The 24,256-nt window shown below is 40.3% G+C and overlaps 1 protein-coding gene across 16 annotated transcripts in view; it reads right to left on the bottom strand.

Annotated features, from left to right (window-relative positions):
- LOC129731736 (atrial natriuretic peptide receptor 1) overlaps positions 1-24,256 on the bottom strand; it is a 52,722-nt gene that overhangs the window by 11,586 nt on the left and 16,880 nt on the right. For all 16 annotated transcript variants that reach the window (XM_055691972.1, XM_055691965.1, XM_055691968.1 and 13 more), the window contains 4 exons: positions 11,438-11,603; positions 10,305-10,382; positions 9,774-10,050; positions 7,172-7,606 (listed from right to left, as the gene is read on the bottom strand). In XM_055691972.1, coding sequence (XP_055547947.1) covers positions 7,172-7,606; positions 9,774-10,050; positions 10,305-10,382; positions 11,438-11,603 — 956 coding nt within the window. The remainder of the gene's footprint in view (positions 1-7,171; positions 7,607-9,773; positions 10,051-10,304; positions 10,383-11,437; positions 11,604-24,256) is intronic.

Here is a 24,256-nt window from a genome sequence, read left to right as displayed (position 1 = left end):
CCGAAAAATCACCTAAGGGGGGGGGGGGTACGTGAAATTTCGGTTTTCGAAATTTTTTTTTGGTGCCAAATGACTTAAAAACGCATGAAACGTCGAGAATTGGTGTCATCTGGAAAAAATTTTTTTTTGCAAAAATTTACTCTCTGGGACTTAGTCGTTTTTTCAATTGTTGAAGGCGGAGTTCAAAATGTTTAGAATTTATCTTTTGAAATTGATCACTAGTCTCTCGAAATAGCTTGTATAATGATATACACTATAACTAGCATCGAATACATTATGTTTCATTAGGGTGGTTCATTTATTCTACATAGGGTGGTTCATAATATTGTGTAAAAATGAGTATAAAAAGAAAAAAAAAATCACTTTTCACTGAATACCAATAGAAAAATTCCTGAAAATATAATATTTGTTATATCATTGTCGTTAGGGTGGCAATGTTGAATTGGAAAAATTATAAGTAAAATGGCAAAATATTACAAAACAAATTTACAAAATGTATCAAACTATAATTATCTCAACCAAAATTAAGATTGTGTCTCGCGGAAAATGTTGAATGCTTTCGTGTCATTTGCAAAATCACACACGGGAGGTACATGGAATTTTAATATTTGAAAAATGTTTTCGATTCCAAGTGTCTTGAACTTTTAAATGAAACGGTGGAAACTGATGGAATATGTTATATTACTTTGTTTGAAAAATCTACTCTCTAAGACACTTGCACTCGTCTTTCGAATGTTGTACCAGACAATTTATTCGTTTTATTTACCACAATAATGTCCTTTGCCATCACTTGAATGAACACACAGTGCTCTGGCTTATATAATCGGACAAAAGACTGTATCGATGTTATTCAGTGATAATGAGAGTTTAGGGATCTCAATCAGATACGCAACACAATTGACTCGTTGTTTCTGGGTTTGCGTCATTTTGACAGTTCGACAGTTCGTTACATTTTCTGTCAAGTTTACATCATCAGAACGTGAACGTGCCCATTGGCTGAAACTTTGCATAAACGTTTTTATAGGCAAAAGATGCCATTTTGTGCTATTGGTTTAATTTATCGAAACCAACTCATTTTTGAAAAGCTACTGGAAAATGCTATTTCGGATAGGTATTGATGATTACAAAAAATTTTAGAGCCAACACGATTCGTTTGAGCAGTGTGACATCTTCGGCAAAGTTGTAGATAATAGTTTTATTTTTCAAAAAAAATATACACTCTAAAAACAAATTACTAATTTAAAAAAAAATAAAAGAAAGTTATAAATTAATTATCGGAAACTGCCCATTTAAAAAAACTGATATTTTTTAATAAAAACCTCGAAAGTTTACCTGAACAACGAAACCAGCCATGGAGAAATCGGAAAAAAAAGTTATATATTTTAATTTTTTTTTTCACAGGGTACATTTTTTTGGAGGAACGAAGTTATTATTTACAACTTTGCCAGATACACTATGCCGATCAAATAAACCGTTTTGACTGTAGAAATATTCTTGATTCCTCATAGAGTGCTCTATTGGAAATTAAAAATATGTCTACAGTCGAAACGGCATAGTGTCTTCATCAAAGTTGTAGATAATATTTTGTCCTTCAAAAAAAAAAATATGCCTTTAAAAAAAAATAATTGAAAATAAATTTTTTTTTCCAAAAAAAATACAAAAAAAAAATTCTATACAAAATGTTTTTTTTTTTTTTGAAATTCGAGATGACCATTTTGCCTGGCACCCTAATGCGAAACCTATGGGTGCGACTAACGTATATATGAGATTATTCTAACGGGGACGTCAGTCATGTCGAATAGTCTGTCCTCGTTAAAGCCAGTTGTTCAAATTTGTAATTCTGTTCGCATATTTAAAGAAGTTTGTTCGTATTCTAATAGGTTGCAACAATTCCGGTTTGAAGCTAGAAGGACGCAAGGTCCATGTACAGTCGCAGTGTCCAGTTTACTTTGGTGATACCTATATATATTTGATTTCTGGTCTTTCTGAATCATATCATTTGAGGTTCAGATCAGAGGAAGCCAAAAAAAGGGGAATCTAGTTTGGCTGAAATGTAATAAATTTTAAGAGAGAAATTTTTATTTGTTAACCATCAGTTACACGATTGTTATCAATTCCAGACATAGGTTTTGTATACTTTTAAAGTAGAATTACCAAGCTATAGGATTATTCTAGGAAGTAGAACACTCTGAGAAAGAAATAAACTTTCTCAGAAACGCAATTTGATCCCGAACGGGAGCAAGTTTACCGTCTCTCGTGATGTGTATAACATTCTTTATGATGTTGGTTAGATTCTTCAATTTTATCTGGAAAAGAGATAGACACCATACGACACGTTTTGCTCAGTCTTATGCTATACACTCAGTTTTTTACGCTGGGAATACGTACCTGGAAAAAAACCACGTTGAATACGCGGAAATCAAATCTGCGTTGAAAAACCGCGGTAATTCGAGATCCCACGTAAGAAACATGGTTGATTCGAAAATGCGCCTAAAAATACGTGAATGACAAAATACCGCGTAAAAAATATCCGCGTAAAAAACCGCGTAAAAATATTCTGTCCGGATCGCAGAGACGATTCCTCTCACGATTCTGTCACCGAGTCGCCGAGATCCCTAAATTTGGATTCTTGAGGTTTTCCATAAGCGATTCGAACAGATTCTGACCGTATCGCAGAAACGATTCCTTCACGATTCATTTGGATTTTTGAGGATTCTTGAAAAGGTTTCCCGTATGCGATTCGAACAGATTCTGTACGTATCGCAGAAACGATTCCTCTCACGGTTCCGTCACCGAGTTATAGGAATCCTGGGAATTCTTACTCAGGATTCTCAGCGTGTTAGTTAGGGTAGTGTGTCCAAAGTATTTAAATCGAGATCGACAAGGAAGATACGTCTGAACATCCAAAGGCTATTAGCGGAAGAAGTTGCTACAGAGTACATTTGGACCTGAATAAGCAGAGGAAGCACACCAATTACGCGGTCAGTGAAGCAACGCGAGAGGTGATAGGCCCTTAACGTGGGAAGCACCCTCAGTAGTGGATCGATGATAAAGGGTATATCGGGATATCGGAAAACAACTCGGAATTGTGCAGTCAACAGTAAGTACTATGATTAAACGTTACTATGAAACTCTGAGCGTCGGACGAAAGGAAATTATTATTTTTATTATTGAAAAGTTGAATCAGTCCTTGTCTTTCATTCAGAGAGCCAAGCACCGGGAGGGACTGCATACGAACAAAATGCAGAAGGCTCCAAATCGTGACGACAGGCAAAATACGGTGGCAAAATCACGGGTCCGGGAATGGTACACCCAGATGCTGATGAAACCACATTGTCTCATCATGGAGGATGCGACTTACGTCAACGTGCGGCAGCTTTCGGGGTTACTATTCTTCCCTGCCCAGCGCAAGTTTGATGTTCCGGAGGAAGTAAGGTATGCTAAAACTTTCAAAGTTTGCCTAGAAAATCTAGATTTGGCAAGCAATCTATTTATGTAGCAAAAGGAGTGCGCCTTTCGTGACTACTGGGACTGTAAACGTGAAGATCTACCTAAAGAAGTGTCTACAGAAGCGTCTGCTTTCTCTGTTGAAACAGCACGAGGGACCTACGGTCTTCTGGCCGGATCTAGCTTCGTGCCACTATTTAAATTAGGTCTTGGAGCAGTATGAAGCCAACGGGGTCATTTTTGTACCCAAGTACCGTAACTAAGGCTTATCAAACAAATACTGAGTTATGATGAAGCAGGCACTACGAAACGAAAGAGGTAAAATCGGACATGAAGAAAAAATGGGTTTCCATACAGAAAAAGCTGCAGCCAAATGTTGTAAAGATTCTTTTAAGTGGAGTTAACCGAAAGGTGCGAGCGTACGGTTAGGGCATTGAAGTTGAATAAAATAAATATGCCAAAAGCATACTAATGGGTTATATATCATTATCTGAAAGTTTGAAAAGGATCAGTCAACTAGGTAATTTTTTCAGCGGTTTTCCGTGGTGTGGAACACCCCTTAAAGTGTCTAAAGGTGACGGAGAAAAGAAAATTATGCTAACACGTTAACATCAGTAAATCGTATGACGCGTCAGATACAGGAGGAATTCCGGAAAACTAGAACTGCCTAAAAAGACTCCATCGCCGTAAAAAACACCTCGATCGTGTCCTCGCGGAGACAGAGAATTGCTTCATTAGGCATGACACCAGAACCTTCTTTCGAGTCGGACCGTGTAAGTTCCTGACATGTGTAACAATAGGGAGCAGAACATGATTACTATGAGTGATTAGTGAGTCGCAGGCTGCCATGCATTGGAAATAACACTCCGAAGTGATGTTGAACGTTAATAAAGTAGGAGCGTCGTCGAGGGGAACAGTAGTAAAATTTCGGCGGATGGACAAGCTGTGGATCCACCAGCATTGTGCGAGGTTGAGAAAGTTTACAGAGAGCCGAAGAACCACAAAGTCTCTGGGAAAGTTGGCTTTCCGGCAGAGCTTTTCAAAGCCTGGAGTGATTATACTACATTGTTTTCTTCGAGGAGACGTTTCCACCAGTTGCTACTTTCAGCTAATTTTTTCATTAACGTTGAACAGAATTTCATTTGGCCATCATCATTAGATATGTTACTACTCACGGTACTGTAAGTTGAAGCATGCTTCAGTAAATACTACTCTTCGTATTTAAACCATGTTGGGCTGTGGGTAACAATCATTCAATACATATTGAGAAACTGTGAATTTCGTTTTGGAGACTGTGTCAATAGTCATGTCGAATAATTCGGTACGCTTCTGAGCTGTTTTTACAAGGGAATATAGTTCTTCTAATAGGAGGGTTTCCATCAAATTTATTTTCACTGATGTGTAGAAGCTGCCTCGCCACGTACGTGTGGGCGCTCTCAAAAAAATTCAGAACAAGTTCGTCGACCTGAGATGATTTTGAATTTATCAATATTATGGCAACACTGTACCAGTATTATGGCAACACTGATCACACACACTGAATTTATCAGTTGAATCACCCTGTCAGGAAATGCTATTCACTCGGTACCCAACAAGAGAAGAGAACGCGTCGGAAAGTTTGAGTAATAAAAATCACATTGTTTCATTTCAAGTTGACCGCGTTTTATTTGCGATTCCTCGAGAGTCCCCCACAGTATCAATGAAAAAACAAGTGGATAACGCAGTTATAACCACATTGTGAAATGCTTCTCGCTACAAAGTTATCCAATCATTCTGTGGAAGCACGAGAGAAGGCCATTTGTAGATCGACTAGCGATGGATTTGTTCCAAACGAAAGCCTAGCACTGGAATCGATTTGCAGTAGTTTGTTTTTCATCACCGGTCGCAGGTGGCCATGTGACTGATTTGCTATCATTCTGGCTAGGTATCGTAAAAGTAATCGCATATGGGTCCCAGTTTATGATTTTCAACATAATTGAATCAAGATTTGATGTTTATGCACGCTTTTTGACGTAAAAGTATTTGGTTGCCATTGCAGTAACAAATTCTGTTGATAGTCTTAATTAAAAAAGGATACAAGCGCAAAATTTTTCCTAAAACGTAACGATTTTTAATTGCTGTTTTCTCATCAGCACAAAAGCGCAAATGGGACGGACTTGCCATGAGCGGTAGTGTATAGAGCAATTCATCAGATTATCCCGAGGTTATGGTCTAAGAAGTCCTACGGGTTTGTTCGATGGACTCAAATGCCCTATATATGAAAAGCAACATAAACTCGAATGTAGCAACTTTCAAGGCACAACCTTTCTCAAAGTCGCAAATAAAATTACCCCTGTATTCCATTCCATAGTTTAAGGCTGTTGCAGGAAGCCTTTGTTGGTGTATACCAGTGCAGTTTTCGAGCAAGACTTCCTACAACGGACCAGATGTTCACCTTGAGATAGATCCTCAATAAGTTTCAATAACACAACCTGCAGACTCATCATTTGTTTCAAGACTTTGAGGTGGCGTACGATTCTGTAGAATGAAACATGGTTGTACATGGTTTCCCGACAGAACTAATTACGTTGATGCGTGCGACACTTATTGGTTTTACATAATGTGTGAGAACAGTCTGCGAATTTTCGGTCGCGTTTGTAACGCTGAAGCAAGAGGACGGTCTTTTGACCTTGCAGTTCAGCATAACAGTAGAAGATGCTATACAGAGGGCAGGTGTGCATAGGAGCGATACAATCAACACGAAGTCTTACATGCTTCTAGACTTCGTGGACAACATTGTAGAGCAGTGGAGAAGGCCTTTACGACTCTCAAAGAAGTTGCAAGAATAAGATTCACCATACACACTGCCAAAATGAAGTGCATGATAACTGGCAGAGAGCGTGATAACGAGATGAGCCGCGAGGTAAAGAGAGGGATTGGGACAATGTGGCTTATTACGGATTGCGTGGCCAGGTTAAGTCCTGCAGCCTACAGTTCCCCATGAAATTTGTGCTCTATAGGAAGCTGATTCCCTTGGTGGCGCTCTACAGCAATGAAGCGCTTGAGATCTTCGAGTGTAGAATCCTGCGATCAAAACTCGGTGGCAAGTTAGAAATTGGAGTGTGGCCCAAGTGCATGAAGCACGAGTTATATAAATGCTTATCATTTAGGTCCGTGCTTGTGTGTACGTTTCTAACCTCCCGTTTTAAGATTACTGCTCTGCTTTACCTCCTCCTTCTTTTCTGCCAAGATCGTCTAAGGGATTAATAGTTTTACAGTTTGATTTTTCAGGTTTGGTTGTTTAACAGTGATCAAAGTTAGGATGTAATTGTGGAAATTTTCTTGTACTACCCTTAACGGAGGGTAGCTACTGCTTTCAAGGAGGTACTATCGTGACTCCTGAATATCCAAGGCAACGTTGACCAATGTGATTTATTTATGATATTTTGTTTCCCCTTTTTTACGTTCCAATTTAGCAGAACCTATTATGTATTTGATTTATTGTCCACATGCATCTTTACTCCCTATTCTCATTGTAGGCGTCACAGATTGGTGTAAAGCATTATTAACTTAAGCGTGGATTTATTATTCTTGTGACTATGCTTTGATCACATACCTGTAACATTTAAATAATTTTTATTTGCTGTAAAGATACCGACTTTGAAAGCCAAGAACCTCTGACGTTAAATCTGTGCAAATAAATTCACGTGATTTTAACCTTCGCATTATTCCGACAACTACTCACCTAAAAAGCTCCTGTCCCACATTTTCCGGGTTATAGCCGTTCCATCGTGGATATCTCCGTCTTCGTTGAGGGTTTCGTTCAGTGCCATTCCCAACAGGTAGACGCCATCGTAGAAAGCTCCGCTGAAGAAATTTACCTCCTCGTCCTCCACGAAGCTGTAGTTGTAGTCACGTTTGGCACGCTGTCTCACCTTTTCGGCAAAATCCTGGTACGTGGGACTGGTCGGCTGCAGCAGTGAAACCCGCAGCAAAGCTTCATATGCCTTACGTGCCGCCTGATCGTCCTCATCGTTTAGCTCCCAGTAGTGGTCGCCCCAGTAGGAGTTCTGAAAAATTTCCACGTCGAGAAAGGTAAACTCGCCTCTCGTCATTCCGAGCCGGTGTGCGGATAGCATAAATTTTCGAACCAAGCTGCCTCGCACCGATAAGATTATCACTGAAAGGAAAGGGGAAAAATACGCAGAACACACACAGCAGGAGCATGAGGTTTATGTTTAACTGGAAGCCAGACACAAGTAAGGTGAAAAAATCACAGGAGGGTTGTGTGCAAAGCCACGACCGCAAGGTTGAAGTAGAATACTTTTACACAGCTCTACTTACGGCTGTACATTAACCTACGGCCGGGCGAATCGGTTCGCGCCGCTTTTCGCGTTTAGCCTGGCAGAGGCCTAATGCGCACGGCCAACACAATAGAAAGGTGTTTTCACATTGAAAATTAGACACGGCTTTACTGGAGTAAGTGTTGGCAAATGCATCAACCGCTAATACCGCCGCTATCGTACGAAAGTCAGCCTGGCAGAGGCCTGAGACGTGGTTACCAACCACAGGGCAAGTGATTTGTTTAATTTGAAGGCAGCCACAGGCGCAACCCGCTGCTATCCTCTGTTACTGCTGAGTGCTGATATCTGCTGTCAACGTTGTGGACAACGTTGTCCATCCAGTTCACCTTCTGACTAATGAATGTAGCTAGTTTTCCCAGAAACACTCTTTTATAGCCGAAGGGTGCTACGTAATAGGCCACGCCTTTCAGTTCAGGTTTACCATTTCCTTATGTTCTTTAGACGAATTATTCCTCAATTCGCATTTGATTTTTGTATCCAGCGAATAAACACCGATGGTGCTCTCACACACGCAACGGTTTCAACCCGTATCTTATTGCGGTTTGTAACATCAAGCGATTTCGTTTGCTCGCTGTTGCGTGTTGCATCATGTTGGAACTTGGCAGCTGGGAGACTACGAAATTCTGTTTATGCTGATTGATTGAATCGACTTCATATTAGCTCTGCATAGTCGAACTAACTGCTTTTCTGAATGCGTTCTAACAGGGCAGTTTATTATTCAATGTCGGTAATGCTGATCGCAGCCTTTGCGCTGCCCCTACAGTGGGGGTTTTACTAAATAAAGTGAAAATTAGACAACTACAACAGAATTTGATTGCATCCCGTACAGAATGTCTGCTTGTGTTGATGCCAGAAATTTAATAACCTTCAATTATTTTTTTATTTGCCTTGAAAAAAGCATTTTGCGGTTCAAAATCGGTTGCTAATTACAACCTTTGAGCTGTCCTAACATTGGGGGAATTAAGATACACGGACAACATGCACTGTGGAAGCTATTTCACATTCAGTAAATTAGACGGGTGCGACAAATTTAAATTGCTAGGATGCAACACAGAATGCTAGCTTGCGTTGACAAAAAATATTAACTTTCAATGACTTGTTTATTTGCCTTGAAAAAAGGCATTTTGATGTTCAAAATTGGATTTCCTGATGGCAATCTCCATGCTGCCCCAACACGGGGGGAATAATGGCTGTCTGGCGACACACGCTGAGGAAAACCGCGCTGCTCCTGAGACGTGGTGACCAACCACAGGGCTAGTGCTGCTGCTAAGGAAGGACGACTGCTGTTGTCGCTGTCTAGAACTATTATGAGCGGCTCCGGCTGAAACAGGCTCTTAAATAGGACAAATAGCATGTTTTCAATTGCAAGGTATATGATCCTGTCGACCGTGCTTGGGAAGCAAGCATATAACGACCAATCAGAGGTCGAATTTTTCGTTTTGACAAGGCTTGACTATTTTCGATAGTACAATAGTGTGAATAATAAAATTACAACTATCTTATTTTGGGAAGAATCTTAGAAGATTTTCCAATCTATTGCTGCAAGAACGAAGGAAATCCATCGAATACTAACCGATTTATTAGCATTTGAAATTGGACATATTTTTCACTTTTTTCGGTTTTAGATTTTCATTTCACATCCCTATGTAGCCGAACTTCCTGAGAGAAGTATTCTACTTCAAAAATAATACTGACATTTTTCACCGTTCGTCGACTGGTGTGGAATGTGGCCGAAAGAAGCTATTTTATTATTGTCGTTTAGCACAACCAAGTTTGTGCTAAACAGCAATAATGGTAGCGATAATATATTATCTATTCGGATCACGAAAAATGGTGCGCTACTTTGAAATTGAATCGAAAACAAATTGAGATGTAAGATGTAGTCGAATAAAATTTTCAACTAACTTTTGTATAATTTCACACGAAAAAAAAATTCCAGCTACTCGCACCATTCATCTTTATGCAAAATGTTTCAATACTGACCTCTAGCGTACATGCTGGCGTCACGCAGATAGTAGTCCAGATCCTCCTCATCGTTACCGTCCAGTTCCCGTACGAAAGTCAACAGGTTTTCCTCCTTCAATCCGTACTCCAGATTTTTGCCGACCGTCAGTGAGAACAAATCCGATCGATCAAGCAGTAGCGCAATATGTCTCCAACCAAACTGTCGAAATATGCTGGAAAATACTAACTTCAATCGGCACTGGCAGTAGGACATTCGAGTCAATGTTTGGTATTTCGACTTGTCCTTGAAGATTCCCTAGGGGATGCGGAATTGAACGAAGAACAAAAAGTATTAATTTACAAGTTCATGCCCTCGGTTCCTCCAGGAACGGCTGGGATTGGGAGGATGGGAGTGAAAGTTCAGCAATAAATGCAAATATTATCTTCACTCAAAGTGGAAGTGCCTGGCGGATAAGGATGAAAAATAAACGAAACGTAAACGGATACCGGAGAACAGCAGAAGAAAGAAATGGAATAAAATTTATAGCAACACTGTAACATTGGACATACCGTACTTTCGTTTTTCCATTTATTGCTCAGTCGACCCAATATTCCAGATGTCACCGAAAGTTCCCCTTCTGATGGTGGCTGCACGTGAAAAAATCGATTGTACAGGTCAGTACAATTGGCTGGGTTTATAACTGCGTATGCATATTCTGATTATGTTATAATAAAAATTTAAATTATAGTTTTTACACTAAGTCGTTGCATGCCTTCATCAATCCAACAATTCAACGCCTTAGTAATCCTTAATCTCAAAAAAACATTACTTCTTTGTAAAGACAAAGCTCAAAAATATACGTATTGATCCACAAATCCAATCTTATCCGACATATTTACCGAGAATTGTATGAGCTTTCGGATGCATGATTGACTTTTTTCATCCTACTGATTGTACGAAGATAAAATAAACAAACAAAAACGTAGCACCTAGTTCAAGCAGGCCGCACGATAGGAAGAGTATCTTCCCGCAACCGCTACCGAGAAGGATAGTGAAAACAATTTCCGTTGGAATTTCAACCATTTATCCAACTCTTCAGATGGCAACAAAAGGCTATATTTCTGAGCTTCAATAATGAGACACTCGCGTGTCAAACGGTGCGAAATGAAATAATCAGTAATTTGTAAATGAAAAAGAGAAAGAAAACAAACGACGGGAAATCAAGTTAATGATGATAGTGATCGTTTTCCATGGAATCAAAACCATTGCAGCATCACGTTTTTCTTGCAGTACAGTATAGCACTGGTATGATGTAAAATCATTTTTTTTATTAAACTTAACGTTACTTTGATAGTTGAGGTTTTTAAAATACTGCAATCAAACCAAAAACTAATCCGGAACAAAAAACTTATTTTTTCAGAAACTTGAAGAAAACTTTAAACATACAAAGTCATACTGTAGTGTCAGGCAAACGGTAACGCTCGATTAAATAAACGTCGAGCACGGGCGGGTGCATTAAATAAATTTGCTTTCCAGATTGCTGCTGCTAACAATCCACAGGATAACCCATGTTAAAGAGGAAACAACGGATGTATTTGCTTTTTTGCCTGTCGCTGTGAAACAGTACGCTTCGCAATATACTACCGGAATCGAGCGCCATATGACCACTGGGGGTTATTCGAACCGCACCCAGCGTGCTTACCTGATCGCCCATGCCGGTGATGATGGGTGTGTTCCAGTAGTCCGCCAGCCGGGCCACCGGTTCTAGGGCGAAGGCACAGGCAGGACCGATAAAGGCTATCACGTTGTGCTTGAAGTGCATATCCGCTGCGAGACCGGGCGATGTTGCTCCCGAACATGACGCGTAACTGAGGAGTAGATTTCACACATACGATTAACACGAGGCACATGTCTTGAAAGGATTAGAATATGTACTGGGTAAGGCGCTGCTTCTGATTTAATCAAATAATGTAAACAGTGATCGGCTTTCCATTTGCTTGTAAATATCAGGTCAGACTGAGCAGCGGCGAGCAACGATTCTAGATAAATTGTATAATTACCTACTTAAACCGCCTGTTGAATTAATAGTGTACCCCTTCCTGCGAGTGATACCTCATGGCTTTAACAACAAACTCAATACCAATCATATTTTCATGGCTTATACAGCCATACTATTTCGTAAAATAATTAAAACCGGTCGTAGAATAAATCGCCTAGAGTGGCATGCTGAAAAAATTGCAACGAAAAAGTGCCCTCTTCAAATGCATACTAAACTTCCATTAAACGAGTTTTGGCCACCAGCAATGTCTTGATCGAAAGTTGGAGGTTGCCACAAATTTGTGGTATGCTATTTGTTGCTGTCTTTGTGATAGTAAATATCAATACATACCACACATACACATAATACACATGGTGCGCACCTACATAACGATGAAAAGTTGTATTCGAACTTAATGAACACCCTGTAATACACCTGGTAATGAAATGGGAGAAATTATTTTTGCTTTGGGGAAACATTTGCAAAATGGTTAGTCATGTAGCTTTAGTCGATACCAAACAAATTCCCTAGTCGGTCTGTAAAAAATGATTAATTCTCGGGGGATATCAATAGTGACGACATAATGGATTCTTTTGATGTCACAGCGCTGTTCCAGAGCGTCCCGGTGAGAGAAGCCTGTAATCTTTTGGAAGTTAGTAAACATACGCACGCGAAACTTGACTGGGTTCGTATCATCAGCATGAAACAGTCGACAACTAGATGGCAGCAGTAGACCTGCATCGTTGATGAAGATAGAGAAGAGTAGCTGATCAAGGTTGCTGCCTTGAGGAGCTCTTGATATATTGGAAAAGCGGTCCGAAACGGCAGATCCTTCTCTCACACAAACTCAATGGTCAGTCAAATATGACTCAAACCAGCGTACGAAATCCGAGGCTTTGCATTTTATCTAGCAGTAACCCATGGTCCCCTTTTTTCTGTTTCCGCCTGGTACGGTTCTCTTCAGTTTAGTTTAGCCTGTACGAATAGACCTAAATTATTGAGAACTGGTGCAGAGGGTCCAAAGCCTCTGGAAAGGGGGTGAAGCTCTTGATCGTGGCTGTTACGTAAAATCTAATGGTTAAACCCCTAAACTAAGGTGTAATGCGACCCACGCCGATAGACGGATGGGAGGCAGATTGGGTTAACAAATTCCCAGCCGCTAACGAGGCCTGTAGAATACCTGGCGCCCATCCACAGATTCTAGCCTTCTGCGTTAGGCTACCATAACACGCAGAGGACTCTTTTCTTACGTGGTAAACTCGTGGGATCAAAGCTGAATTCAAATAAAAATAAACAACAAATTTCAAACCCGGGTCCCGGCAACCTTACACTGCACAGTGGGGAATCGCTGGCCATCAGCCAAAAAAACTTTTTTTCGTTAGCTGTTTCATAATATTTTTCCTTTATTGCTATAATATTCAAGTGTCTAAACCCAAAATTTGGGGTCAATATCATGAAATCTGAATTTTTTATGACTTTTCAAAGCTTGGCGAACCGACGTTTTTCGTCTTTTTTTTTGAAAAAAAGTACATCACTTTAAAACGTTCTGTAGCTTCAATAATAGCTTGGATTTTTTTAAAGTCAAAGGTAAAAGTTGCTGTAAATATTATGCAAAACAAACCCCTTTCATTAGATATTGTAAAATTTGGTCATAGTAGGCCTGAAACTAATAAAAAAATAACATGATTTTTTGTAGAAAAGTAGCTTAAAAGTTTAGTTGCCGCAGTTGGCCACGGTTGTAACTGCATTCAAAATTTAGGTAAACATGTAAGCTTTCAAATGCATACTGTCCGCTGTAGCGCAAAACTGCGCAAATTGTCACTTTAGTGAAAAGAGCGATAGCAGATTTTTTTAGTTTTTATTTTTGAAGTTGAAATTTCATCCAGGATTAATTATAATCATAACCATGATACCCCATTAATGAAAATTTATGATATCGTACTCGATCCGTAAGGATAAAATATAAATTTGGGCAAAAATCACAAAATTTATCATTGAAAAGTTATAAAATAAGTGGTAAACAAGAAAACAGTAAACAAATCTTTATGAAATTTTAATTATGTCAAACTTTATCACTTTCTGCAAATTTAAAACAATATTAAAAACATTCAGCCCTTTTCAATTTATGATCATGAAATTCGCTAAACTTATTGAAGTGTCAAATACTAGCAGCAAATTCATACCATCAAACTCCGGCTAACAATAGCCCGTTTGAAGATTGCTTTTGCTTCGCACTCGTTTGCATACAAAGCCCACATTTTGCTTTATGAGAAAAAAACAAAGAACAGTCGTCGCCCTCCGCATCTTTTCGTATTCATTTAGAACGTTGTGTCATTCCAGTGTCTAGGCTTTCAAATTCATAAATTCGTTGAATTCTATTATGGAGCCTTTAACTTCAGCGGCACCACCTAATTGTCAATTCATGGTGTTATACATGTATTCAAATGTTCTCTTTCAACCATAGACACCGGATTAGGAAGATAACATATATATGAAACAATGAAACATCGAAAATCACTAGAGGAAATGAAAATTGCTGCGAAAGAAATTTTTCCTGCTGATAAGTATAATGAACTTCAAATTTTCTGGAAACAATTCATCACAAGATTTAAGCAATCACAGCGGAAGATGATGATGATGATGATGATGACTTTTTCAATTTGTAATTAGTTTGTATTGCTTATGTTGTTTTAGTTTATTTAAAAAATCACAGGAGGGTTGTGTGCAAAGCCACGACCGCAAGGTTGAAGTAGAATACTTTTACACAGCTCTACTTACGGCTGTACATTAACCTACGGCCGGGCGAATCGGTTCGCGCCGCTTTTCGCGTTTAGCCTGGCAGAGGCCTAATGCGCACGGCCAACACAATAGAAAGGTGTTTTCACATTGAAAATTAGACACGGCTTTACTGGAGTAAGTGTTGGCAAATGCATCAACCGCTAATACCGCCGCTATCGTACGAAAGTCAGCCTGGCAGAGGCCTGAGACGTGGTTACCAACCACAGGGCAAGTGATTTGTTTAATTTGAAGGCAGCCACAGGCGCAACCCGCTGCTATCCTCTGTTACTGCTGAGTGCTGATATCTGCTGTCAACGTTGTGGACAACGTTGTCCATCCAGTTCACCTTCTGACTAATGAATGTAGCTAGTTTTCCCAGAAACACTCTTTTATAGCCGAAGGGTGCTACGTAATAGGCCACGCCTTTCAGTTCAGGTTTACCATTTCCTTATGTTCTTTAGACGAATTATTCCTCAATTCGCATTTGATTTTTGTATCCAGCGAATAAACACCGATGGTGCTCTCACACACGCAACGGTTTCAACCCGTATCTTATTGCGGTTTGTAACATCAAGCGATTTCGTTTGCTCGCTGTTGCGTGTTGCATCATGTTGGAACTTGGCAGCTGGGAGACTACGAAATTCTGTTTATGCTGATTGATTGAATCGACTTCATATTAGCTCTGCATAGTCGAACTAACTGCTTTTCTGAATGCGTTCTAACAGGGCAGTTTATTATTCAATGTCGGTAATGCTGATCGCAGCCTTTGCGCTGCCCCTACAGTGGGGGTTTTACTAAATAAAGTGAAAATTAGACAACTACAACAGAATTTGATTGCATCCCGTACAGAATGTCTGCTTGTGTTGATGCCAGAAATTTAATAACCTTCAATTATTTTTTTATTTGCCTTGAAAAAAGCATTTTGCGGTTCAAAATCGGTTGCTAATTACAACCTTTGAGCTGTCCTAACATTGGGGGAATTAAGATACACGGACAACATGCACTGTGGAAGCTATTTCACATTCAGTAAATTAGACGGGTGCGACAAATTTAAATTGCTAGGATGCAACACAGAATGCTAGCTTGCGTTGACAAAAAATATTAACTTTCAATGACTTGTTTATTTGCCTTGAAAAAAGGCATTTTGATGTTCAAAATTGGATTTCCTGATGGCAATCTCCATGCTGCCCCAACACGGGGGGAATAATGGCTGTCTGGCGACACACGCTGAGGAAAACCGCGCTGCTCCTGAGACGTGGTGACCAACCACAGGGCTAGTGCTGCTGCTAAGGAAGGACGACTGCTGTTGTTGGCTCTTAAATAGGACAAATAGCATGTTTTCAATTGCAAGGTATATGATCCTGTCGACCGTGCTTGGGAAGCAAGCATATAACGACCAATCAGAGGTCGAATTTTTCGTTTTGACAAGGCTTGACTATTTTCGATAGTACAATAGTGTGAATAATAAAATTACAACTATCTTATTTTGGGAAGAATCTTAGAAGATTTTCCAATCTATTGCTGCAAGAACGAAGGAAATCCATCGAATACTAACCGATTTATTAGCATTTGAAATTGGACATATTTTTCACTTTTTTCGGTTTTAGATTTTCATTTCACATCCCTATGTAGCCGAACTTCCTGAGAGAAGTATTCTACTTCAAAAATATATATATTCAGGCAAAAATTGTTTAGTTCGAGGGGTCATCCATAAATTACGTATTTTTCTTTCAATTGGGAGGACGCCCGGTGGCACTACTTGTGGTCAAAGATCATATAATTCTATAAAAAACTTTTATCCAAAAGTGCCAAAAAATATTAAAAGTTGGGTTTCGTGCTTTATGGACGGCCCCAAACAAAAAGTTGAAGCAAAATTCGTGTTCAGCGCCCCAAAATTATGTAAATACCAAGTGTTTGTCGCATTTATCGACACTTTTTTTGCTTGGCCAGCCTTTGTATGGAGTCGCCCCACTGTGCACTGCCGGAACAAATGGAGTTAACAAGTTCCATGGCGTGCAGCCCTTCAAGGCTGCACACAACAGGCAGTATCGAGGGATGAAACTGAAGGAGGACTTTAACCTCGACAGTGAATTGCTGGATGGAGGGCCTTCGGTTTCATCACTAATCGTTGGTTCGCCTAGCGGGAAAGAGGAATGCCCGACGGACCGTCTTCCCGGTCCGGTGACGCATTCGAATGACAAAGGGAAACCTGAGTCATCTCGTGCTCCTGCCAAACGGTTCTCCCAATCGCAACGGCGGCGCCTTGAGCCACCAAGCCAAGGCCACTCACACTAGGAAACCGCTAGCTTGGTTCTTAACTTACCCCTGAATAGTTAAAAACTGTTCGCGACACCATTCTGGACTGCATTGCAGACCAGGAATCACCTGCCATCAGGCCCAAGTTCAAGAGCTGCCGTCTAAAAAACGGTATCCTACAACTTGACTGTGTCGATAACGATACAGTTAGATGGCTGAAGACTACGGCGTCTTCTCTCAAACCGTAGGAGGGAGCTTACCTTCGTGTCTTGCACACGAAGGATCTGCCTTAAGATTCATAAGGTACCTTCAGGACAATGTGGACACTACAAATGAGAGAATTCTCCGTCTAATCCAAAACCAGAACGACGGTTTTCCCTCATGTCCATGGCGAGTATGTCATCGTAACGTTACTGGAAAGACAAGAGCCTTTCGCGCCTGTGTTTGAGGACTTTCTGCCAACCTGCTGCATGCTTATTTTGCGTACTTGTAGTTCAGTAGGAAGCTCTGTGCCACTATGAGATTAGTACTCATAGTGGCACAGAGCTTCCTACTGAACTACAAGTACGGCAAAGTAAGCATGTGGCATGTTAGCAGAAAGTCCTCAAACACAGGCGCGAAAGGCTCGGGTGCATAAACAGGAAAGGTACGTTCAGAGACAGCTACCACCTGCACAATGAACTTCCGCGACAGCGAAAAGGGTTCCGCCGAAAATTCTAAAGAGGAGTAAGCGTGAGCATCTGACCCGTCGCGAGACTCAGAGCCGCATATCGCCGCCTAAACGTGAGAGTCGCACTTCTGTCGCCTACCGTCTGCTGCAACGGGAGCCTGTTGCCGAGGGTACGCAGACAACCCAATTCAGCATCACCGCTGTTGGTAACCGTTCGCCAATCGAAACTCAACTAGGTCCGATAAAGGACGCGTCGTCAACAACGTGAGCAACATACGCTGTCTCAGGGTGAACCTCCATCATGCAAAGGGCACTTTTAATGAAATTCACCAAGGATTAGCTATCCGTAGTGCTGATCCAGGAGCCAAGGATCATTGGCGACACCAGGATCAATGGCTTAACCAACGCAAACGGTAAGTTGATCTATTGCAACCAACAGTAAAGCCTTAGAACTGCAATTCTGTTGAACAGAAACATCAAGTTTGTTCCCATTACAGAGTTTATCCAACGAGATTTGATTGCCATTACGGTGGAAGTTTCAACTCAACAGTTAACTCAAGAACATTCTGTCACTAAAATATTCGAACTCCAGTTGAACTGGACATCGTCACAAGTCACCTAGCGTCAGCGTTGCAAAGCGAGCGAGAAGCAGAATCTTTCTCCACCTTTCTGCTTGAGAACGAGACATATGCAACGCTTCTCTGCTTGAGAACGAGACATATGCAACGCTTCTCAAGTCTTTTGCACACACGCTTTCGAGATACTCTTCTTCTTCATGCATTCTCCTGAGTAGCAGCAAGCACGCACCGACACACAAAAATTCTTTTGTATTGCTACTCAGCGACTGTAAAAGAGTACGCGAGTTCTTGCTAACGAGTAGGAGTACTCGACTGAAATTGCTCGACTAGAAGAAGTACATGAAAAACTGTGCTTGAAAACGAAAATGCTTTCTTCATCTACCCGGTTTTGCTTCATGCGCCGACAGCCGAACGTGAGGGAAGAATCTGTAAAATATCGCATACTGGAACGTGTTAGGGTATCGGACTGCTTTGGTAAGTTTTTTATAGCAGTCTAATGCAAAACCAGCCGAAGCAAACCGCTACCGAAGTAGTTCGTTACCCTATTTGAAATTTTTTTTGTCCCTTTGCAACTATCGGAATACATTTGAAACAATTGTACTTGGCTGGTTGTGCTTGCAAGAAGGGGAATACACGCGAGTAAAAAAGTAGGCGCGCGTGTGTTTATATGATCTCGGGAGCGAATGCGAGTAAGGAAGACAACGAGAAAGAACGAGAACGTGTGTGTGATATCGGCAGCTACGAGAACCTCACTTGAGAAGTTGCCTGCTGTTTATGAGTGAGACTGTTTATGAGTGAGACTAACAACACTGCCTACAGTACATTATCACGAAAGCTTTTACTTCAAACTGGCCGCTAATATCTGTTGTGATATGCCCTGGTGGAACGAGACTCTCAATAACCTTCGTCGGAAGATGAAAGTATGACAACCAAAGAAACACTGGATTCTCTTATGAACATTTACTTTCTTGACTCGACAGTGACCTCCAGGTCGAACGTTGAAGAACTACAGAGCCTCGGATTCGGACGCAAAACGACACGTAACTCCGAAGTGCTCGCTTGTCGACTGTTCGCGGAGACCTCTGTTAACTGAGCACTAAGCTCTGTTGAGCCTATTAAGTCTCCAGGGGACCGGATGGAATTCTACCAATCTTTCTGCAAAAATTGGACGGAGTCATCATGTTCGAACTCATCAGTTTTTTTCGAGCCAGCTTTACTCTGATCAGCTGACAGAACGTTAAGGTGGTGTTAATACCAAAGCCGGACAAAAAGGATAAAACATTACCCAAAGCCTTCAGACCTATAAGTCTGACTGCATCTCTTCTTAATTACATCTGAAGCGAGTTTCTGAAGAAGTTGCCCTTGCATAAGCATTAATACGCTTATCAACAAGGTAAATCTACTGAAACCACCATGCATTACCTTAGCGTCGAAGATCGAGAAGTCACTGAAATATAAAGAGGCAGCGGTCTACCCTTTTCTTGATGTTGAGGGAGCTTTCGATAACAAGTCCTTTGCAAGCAACGTTTTCCAGCAGGAAGAGCACAGTTGTATTGGGAGATACGTCAGTCACAGTAGAGGCAATGAACGGATATCCTCAGGAGGCAGTTTTCTCTCCACTGTTATGGTCACTGGTGGTAGACGCTTTCCTAACTAAGCTATCGCAACTAGGCTACGAAGTTATGGATTATGCAAATGTCACAGTCCTTATTGTTCGGGTTGAACCAGAACTGCAACTCTATCTAGTCGTATGCAAACGGCTCTTAACATCACCTCTCAGTGGTGCTTAGAAGAAGAGCTGAGCATTAATCTCGCTTAAACAGTCATACCATTCACCAAGCGAAGGGTGCATTCAATCATTCCTCCGCTATTAAGTAGGGTAAGACTGAGCTTCAGCAATAAGACTAAATATCTGAGAATCATTCTGGGTAAGAAGCTGAACTGGACTGGTCAACTGGAAGGTAACTTTAGCTATCTGGACTTGCAGTACACTGTTCGGCAAGACCTGGGGCCTAAAACCACAATTGTTCGCCACGTATAACCTACGCACCCCGCGTATAGTCGAAACTAACCAATGTTCAACGATTGGCCTGTTTTACAGTTACCAGTGCCCTGCGCACAACGCCAACGCCATGGAAGCCATGCTCAGCTCACTACCTCTACATCTCCAAGTGAAGAAGGAGGCAGAGCTTGACGCACTAAGGATGCGAAAAAAATACAAAGATGCTCGAAGGTGACCTAACGGCTCTTCTAAGCATCCTGAAGAAGTTTAAATTAACGTCTTTAGTAACAACAGTCTTGGACTAAATGGAAGCAAAGCCAAACATGGACGTTCCATATAGGACGATTAACAAAGATCGCTTAACTTGAAACAATGGAGGGCCGAGTTTTCCATCGGGCACCATCCGTTTCTATACAGATGGCACAAAAAATGAATCCCAGACTGGATAAGGGATCTATGGACCGGGTATCAAGGCCACTATCTCTTTGGGTAACTGGCCAAGCGTTTTTCGAGCAGAGGTATACGCAATAAACATCCGTGCTACGATGTCTAAAGCGCAACTATAGACGTGCAAAAACCGGAATCTTTTCAGACAGTCAGGCTGCACTTCTGGCATTAGAGTCTTCCACATGTGTTTCCAGACCAGTCTAGAAGTGCACAAAGTAAGCTACTTTGGGTCAATGTGGAATCAAAGGAAATAAACATGCCGACAGCCTATAACTGGACAAGGATCAGGTCAGCAATTCATTGGATCTGAACCATTTCTGGGTACCTCCGCACTACGCGTTATCAGGGACTCTTCACTGGACACTGTCTTGCTCTTTGTTGATGCAGAGAACGCCCAGCTGACCACCCTAGCTACTTTTAGTACTCGAGGCGTTGCGTCGCCTGATCAAGCGACGCGCCAGTTCAACTGACAGACACCACGATCATGGGCCTTAGCTGACCGTTGGTCGGCTTTGATCAAGTCTTCTTGATCCAGCAGTCAACGTGGATGGACGTTAAATTAAAAGAAGTTGAGTAAAATAAAATCGAACTGTAAAAGTTGTTAAGCAGTGAAATAATGAAATAGAAGGCAAACCGAATTGTAAGTTATGAAATAATGAAAATAATGTTAAAATTAAAGTTTATAAATTTCACAGTTGAAGCTATAATATATGCTGTCGAAACCGCAGTCGCCATTGTTTTATTTCCTGCGAACCTCAACACTCTTTATAATTTAAGGAAAATTGGCAAAGTTCCAACCGACAATTGCCGTCTTTGCAATGCTGAACCTGTGAACTCAGCGAATCTGCTGTGCTTTTGCGGGGTTCTTACTCCATCGAGGTTCATCTTCTTCGGATGTTACCTCTGAACTCCATGCCAGGTATGGAGTACCAATTCCAAAACGGTTTCATCAACCAATTCCGAATTGGGACACAGGCTTACACCCAACCAGCTCAACACCATAAATGAGTTCGAGCATCTTGTAATCTGTATAAAGCAATCAGGGCCAGCCACAAAAGACAAACATTCCTGTTCCCTTCAGGCATATAAAAAAAAAGTTGTCAAGAAAAAAAAATTATTTTTGCAAAATTTTATACATTGTATGTTTTTCGGAAGGACAAAATTATTACTATCTACAACTTTGCCGAAGACACTATATCGATCAAACAAACCATTTAAATTCTTATTTCAGCGCCTGGTGACTACTAATGATAAAAAACATTTTTAGCATCTAAACGGTTGGTTTGATCTGTATTGTGTCTTCAGCGAAGTTATAAATAATAGTTTTGTCCTTCCAAAAAAATATGCACTGCAAAAAAATATAAACAAATAACTTGAAACAAAAAAAAAATATGAGTGAAAGACAATATGGCACACATCACACTGGTCAAACAAACCGTTTTGACTTTAAAAATTGTTGTTATGATCAATATTCTTTTAACATAACTTTTTTGCATAGCTTCTCCAAAACGAGTCTTGATTAAAAAAAACAACAACACAAAATGGCATCTTTTGCCCACAGCGAAGTTTCAGCCAAATCAAAAATGACAATTAAAAGAAATATTGAAGCTGGGATTCTTTGTGAAATTGTTCAACTGCTTGTCGTGAGTAAGCAGACTCGATTAAATAGTGATAAATACAGAAATTATCTAATTTGAATTGTTTTCGAGCTCAAATTGTTTTTTTGCATCATATGAGATGAGATTTTTGTAACAAAGTTTGCACTATATAGAGGACAAATGATTCTGTTTTTTCATAAAATTTGTTTCCCTTCCAATAAATCTTGGTAGCAGTCGACCGAACTGATTCTGGTTGATGTGATATGATTAGATGTGAGCGAGACAAAATCCGTTACGTTAGGGTAATCGCTCCTATATTCATCTCAGTGCCTATATTCATCTCATCACGCCTTTTTAATCAATTTATCGTCAAAATTTACCATATTTTCAGCGTAAAACTTTCAACCATTTGACAAAATCGAGAAGCAAATAGATTTACTTTCAAAAACTTGTAGAAATTTGACAGTAAATTGGACAAATGAGCAAAATAAGATGAATATAGGTGCACCTAGCTGTTGAGATGAATAATGGAGCGATTACCCTAGTTCATTTGAAACAATGTGTGATGAAATTGAAAACTTATTATGATTTCCTACAGTCGAATTAAAGCGAAGGACAGCGCACTCACATCACTTGTAAATCAATGGAGGCGCATGGTTATTTTACAACAGTCAGCATCTACTTCTACCCAGTGTCACAAATTTTAACTGTCAGTGATAGATTCTCAATTGAAACTGCAAATATCAGTTACAACACGAACGAGCTGAAAGTGATAATTACGTTCAGCTGAAATCAGTTGATAGTGTTAATGCTGACTGGCAGTATTACTGTGATTTCACACACGCTATACTTTCATATACTATACGTTCATGCGGTCTACTTCATCGACTTCATGCAATGGATTGGCTCAAATCAAATAATTTCGGTATTAATTAGGACATACCATTTAGTCCACTGACATGATTTTCACTGAGAATCGACTCGGGTGACACTCAATATCAGTTTGAAGAGAGTGAGAGTGAAACTGCTGTTGTATCATTCGTCTAAAATTCGCAACACTGCTCCTACCCATAAACAGGGGCTCATAAACGTCAACATTTTGCCTACCAATCATCAATTCATCACGGCGGTAATATTTCATTTCAAATGCTTACAAAACTTATCTTATTCATTGAAAGTGCACATTGTACTGAAAACAAATGTTGAGCTCTTGTTTTTTTCTAAAACGACATTTACTCGAGAATAAGTCTACCGATAAAATGGGACGTTCACTCTATTACACTTGTTTTAGGGCAAACCAACCAAAAAGTGAGTACCAGAAACGCTGATACCAGAACCAATGAGTGGTAGATGGAAAATGTTCGGAGTTTGACAGCCACAAGAGCCCCCTGCCCATAAAGTGATGGACAGAGGAAATATTGAACGCAAACTAGTTCCACCCTTGAAAAATATTTACTGCCATGTAACTATAGGGAACCCTTTTTCCCACGATTTGCTTCAAATAATGTTAAAAAACAGTCGAGTTCATCGTAATAGGACACAAAACATATTCATTCAAAATTTCGTTTTTCTGTACTTTATTCAGAATGTTACGTTTGAAGGAAATTGAAAAATCCAACTGTTAAAATAATATTTACCGCATATCGTCAGTGCTTCCTCATAGCTTTAATTGAAAATGATTTGTATAAAAAATCTCCAAACAAACAAATTGAATTCTCAACTCTTTTGACGTCTATTTTGCCTAAGCCTGCCAAAAGGAGACCCGAAAACAGTATATATACTTATGTATATCAACCCCGCTTCAAAATTGATTCAACATTTCTGCATTCCACAGTTTCCACCACATCTATACGCATGAAGTGAACGCACATATTTACATAGTTTCAATCCCGGCCGCTTTCCGTTTCCTTTAACATTTTCGTCAACTTCTGGTCAAAGTGGCAGTCTGATGACAAATGCAAACATATTTAAGGGCAATCCAAACAAAATACTTGGTGGGTCACATTCTAGCCGATGGAGGGACTGTATTATCCCTGTCACTTTGTCACAGTGCCGAGCGGCTGGTTGCGGTCATGGGTACGGTACGTCCTTCGTCGGGAAACATCTCTTTGATTGCATAGTGTGTGCTGTGTAAATGAATCTCTTCACACCACA

This window comes from Wyeomyia smithii, chromosome 3, assembly GCF_029784165.1.
Source record: "Wyeomyia smithii strain HCP4-BCI-WySm-NY-G18 chromosome 3, ASM2978416v1, whole genome shotgun sequence".
NCBI classification, from domain to species: Eukaryota; Metazoa; Arthropoda; class Insecta; order Diptera; family Culicidae; genus Wyeomyia; species Wyeomyia smithii.
This window is presented reverse-complemented; position numbering and strand designations above follow the sequence as displayed.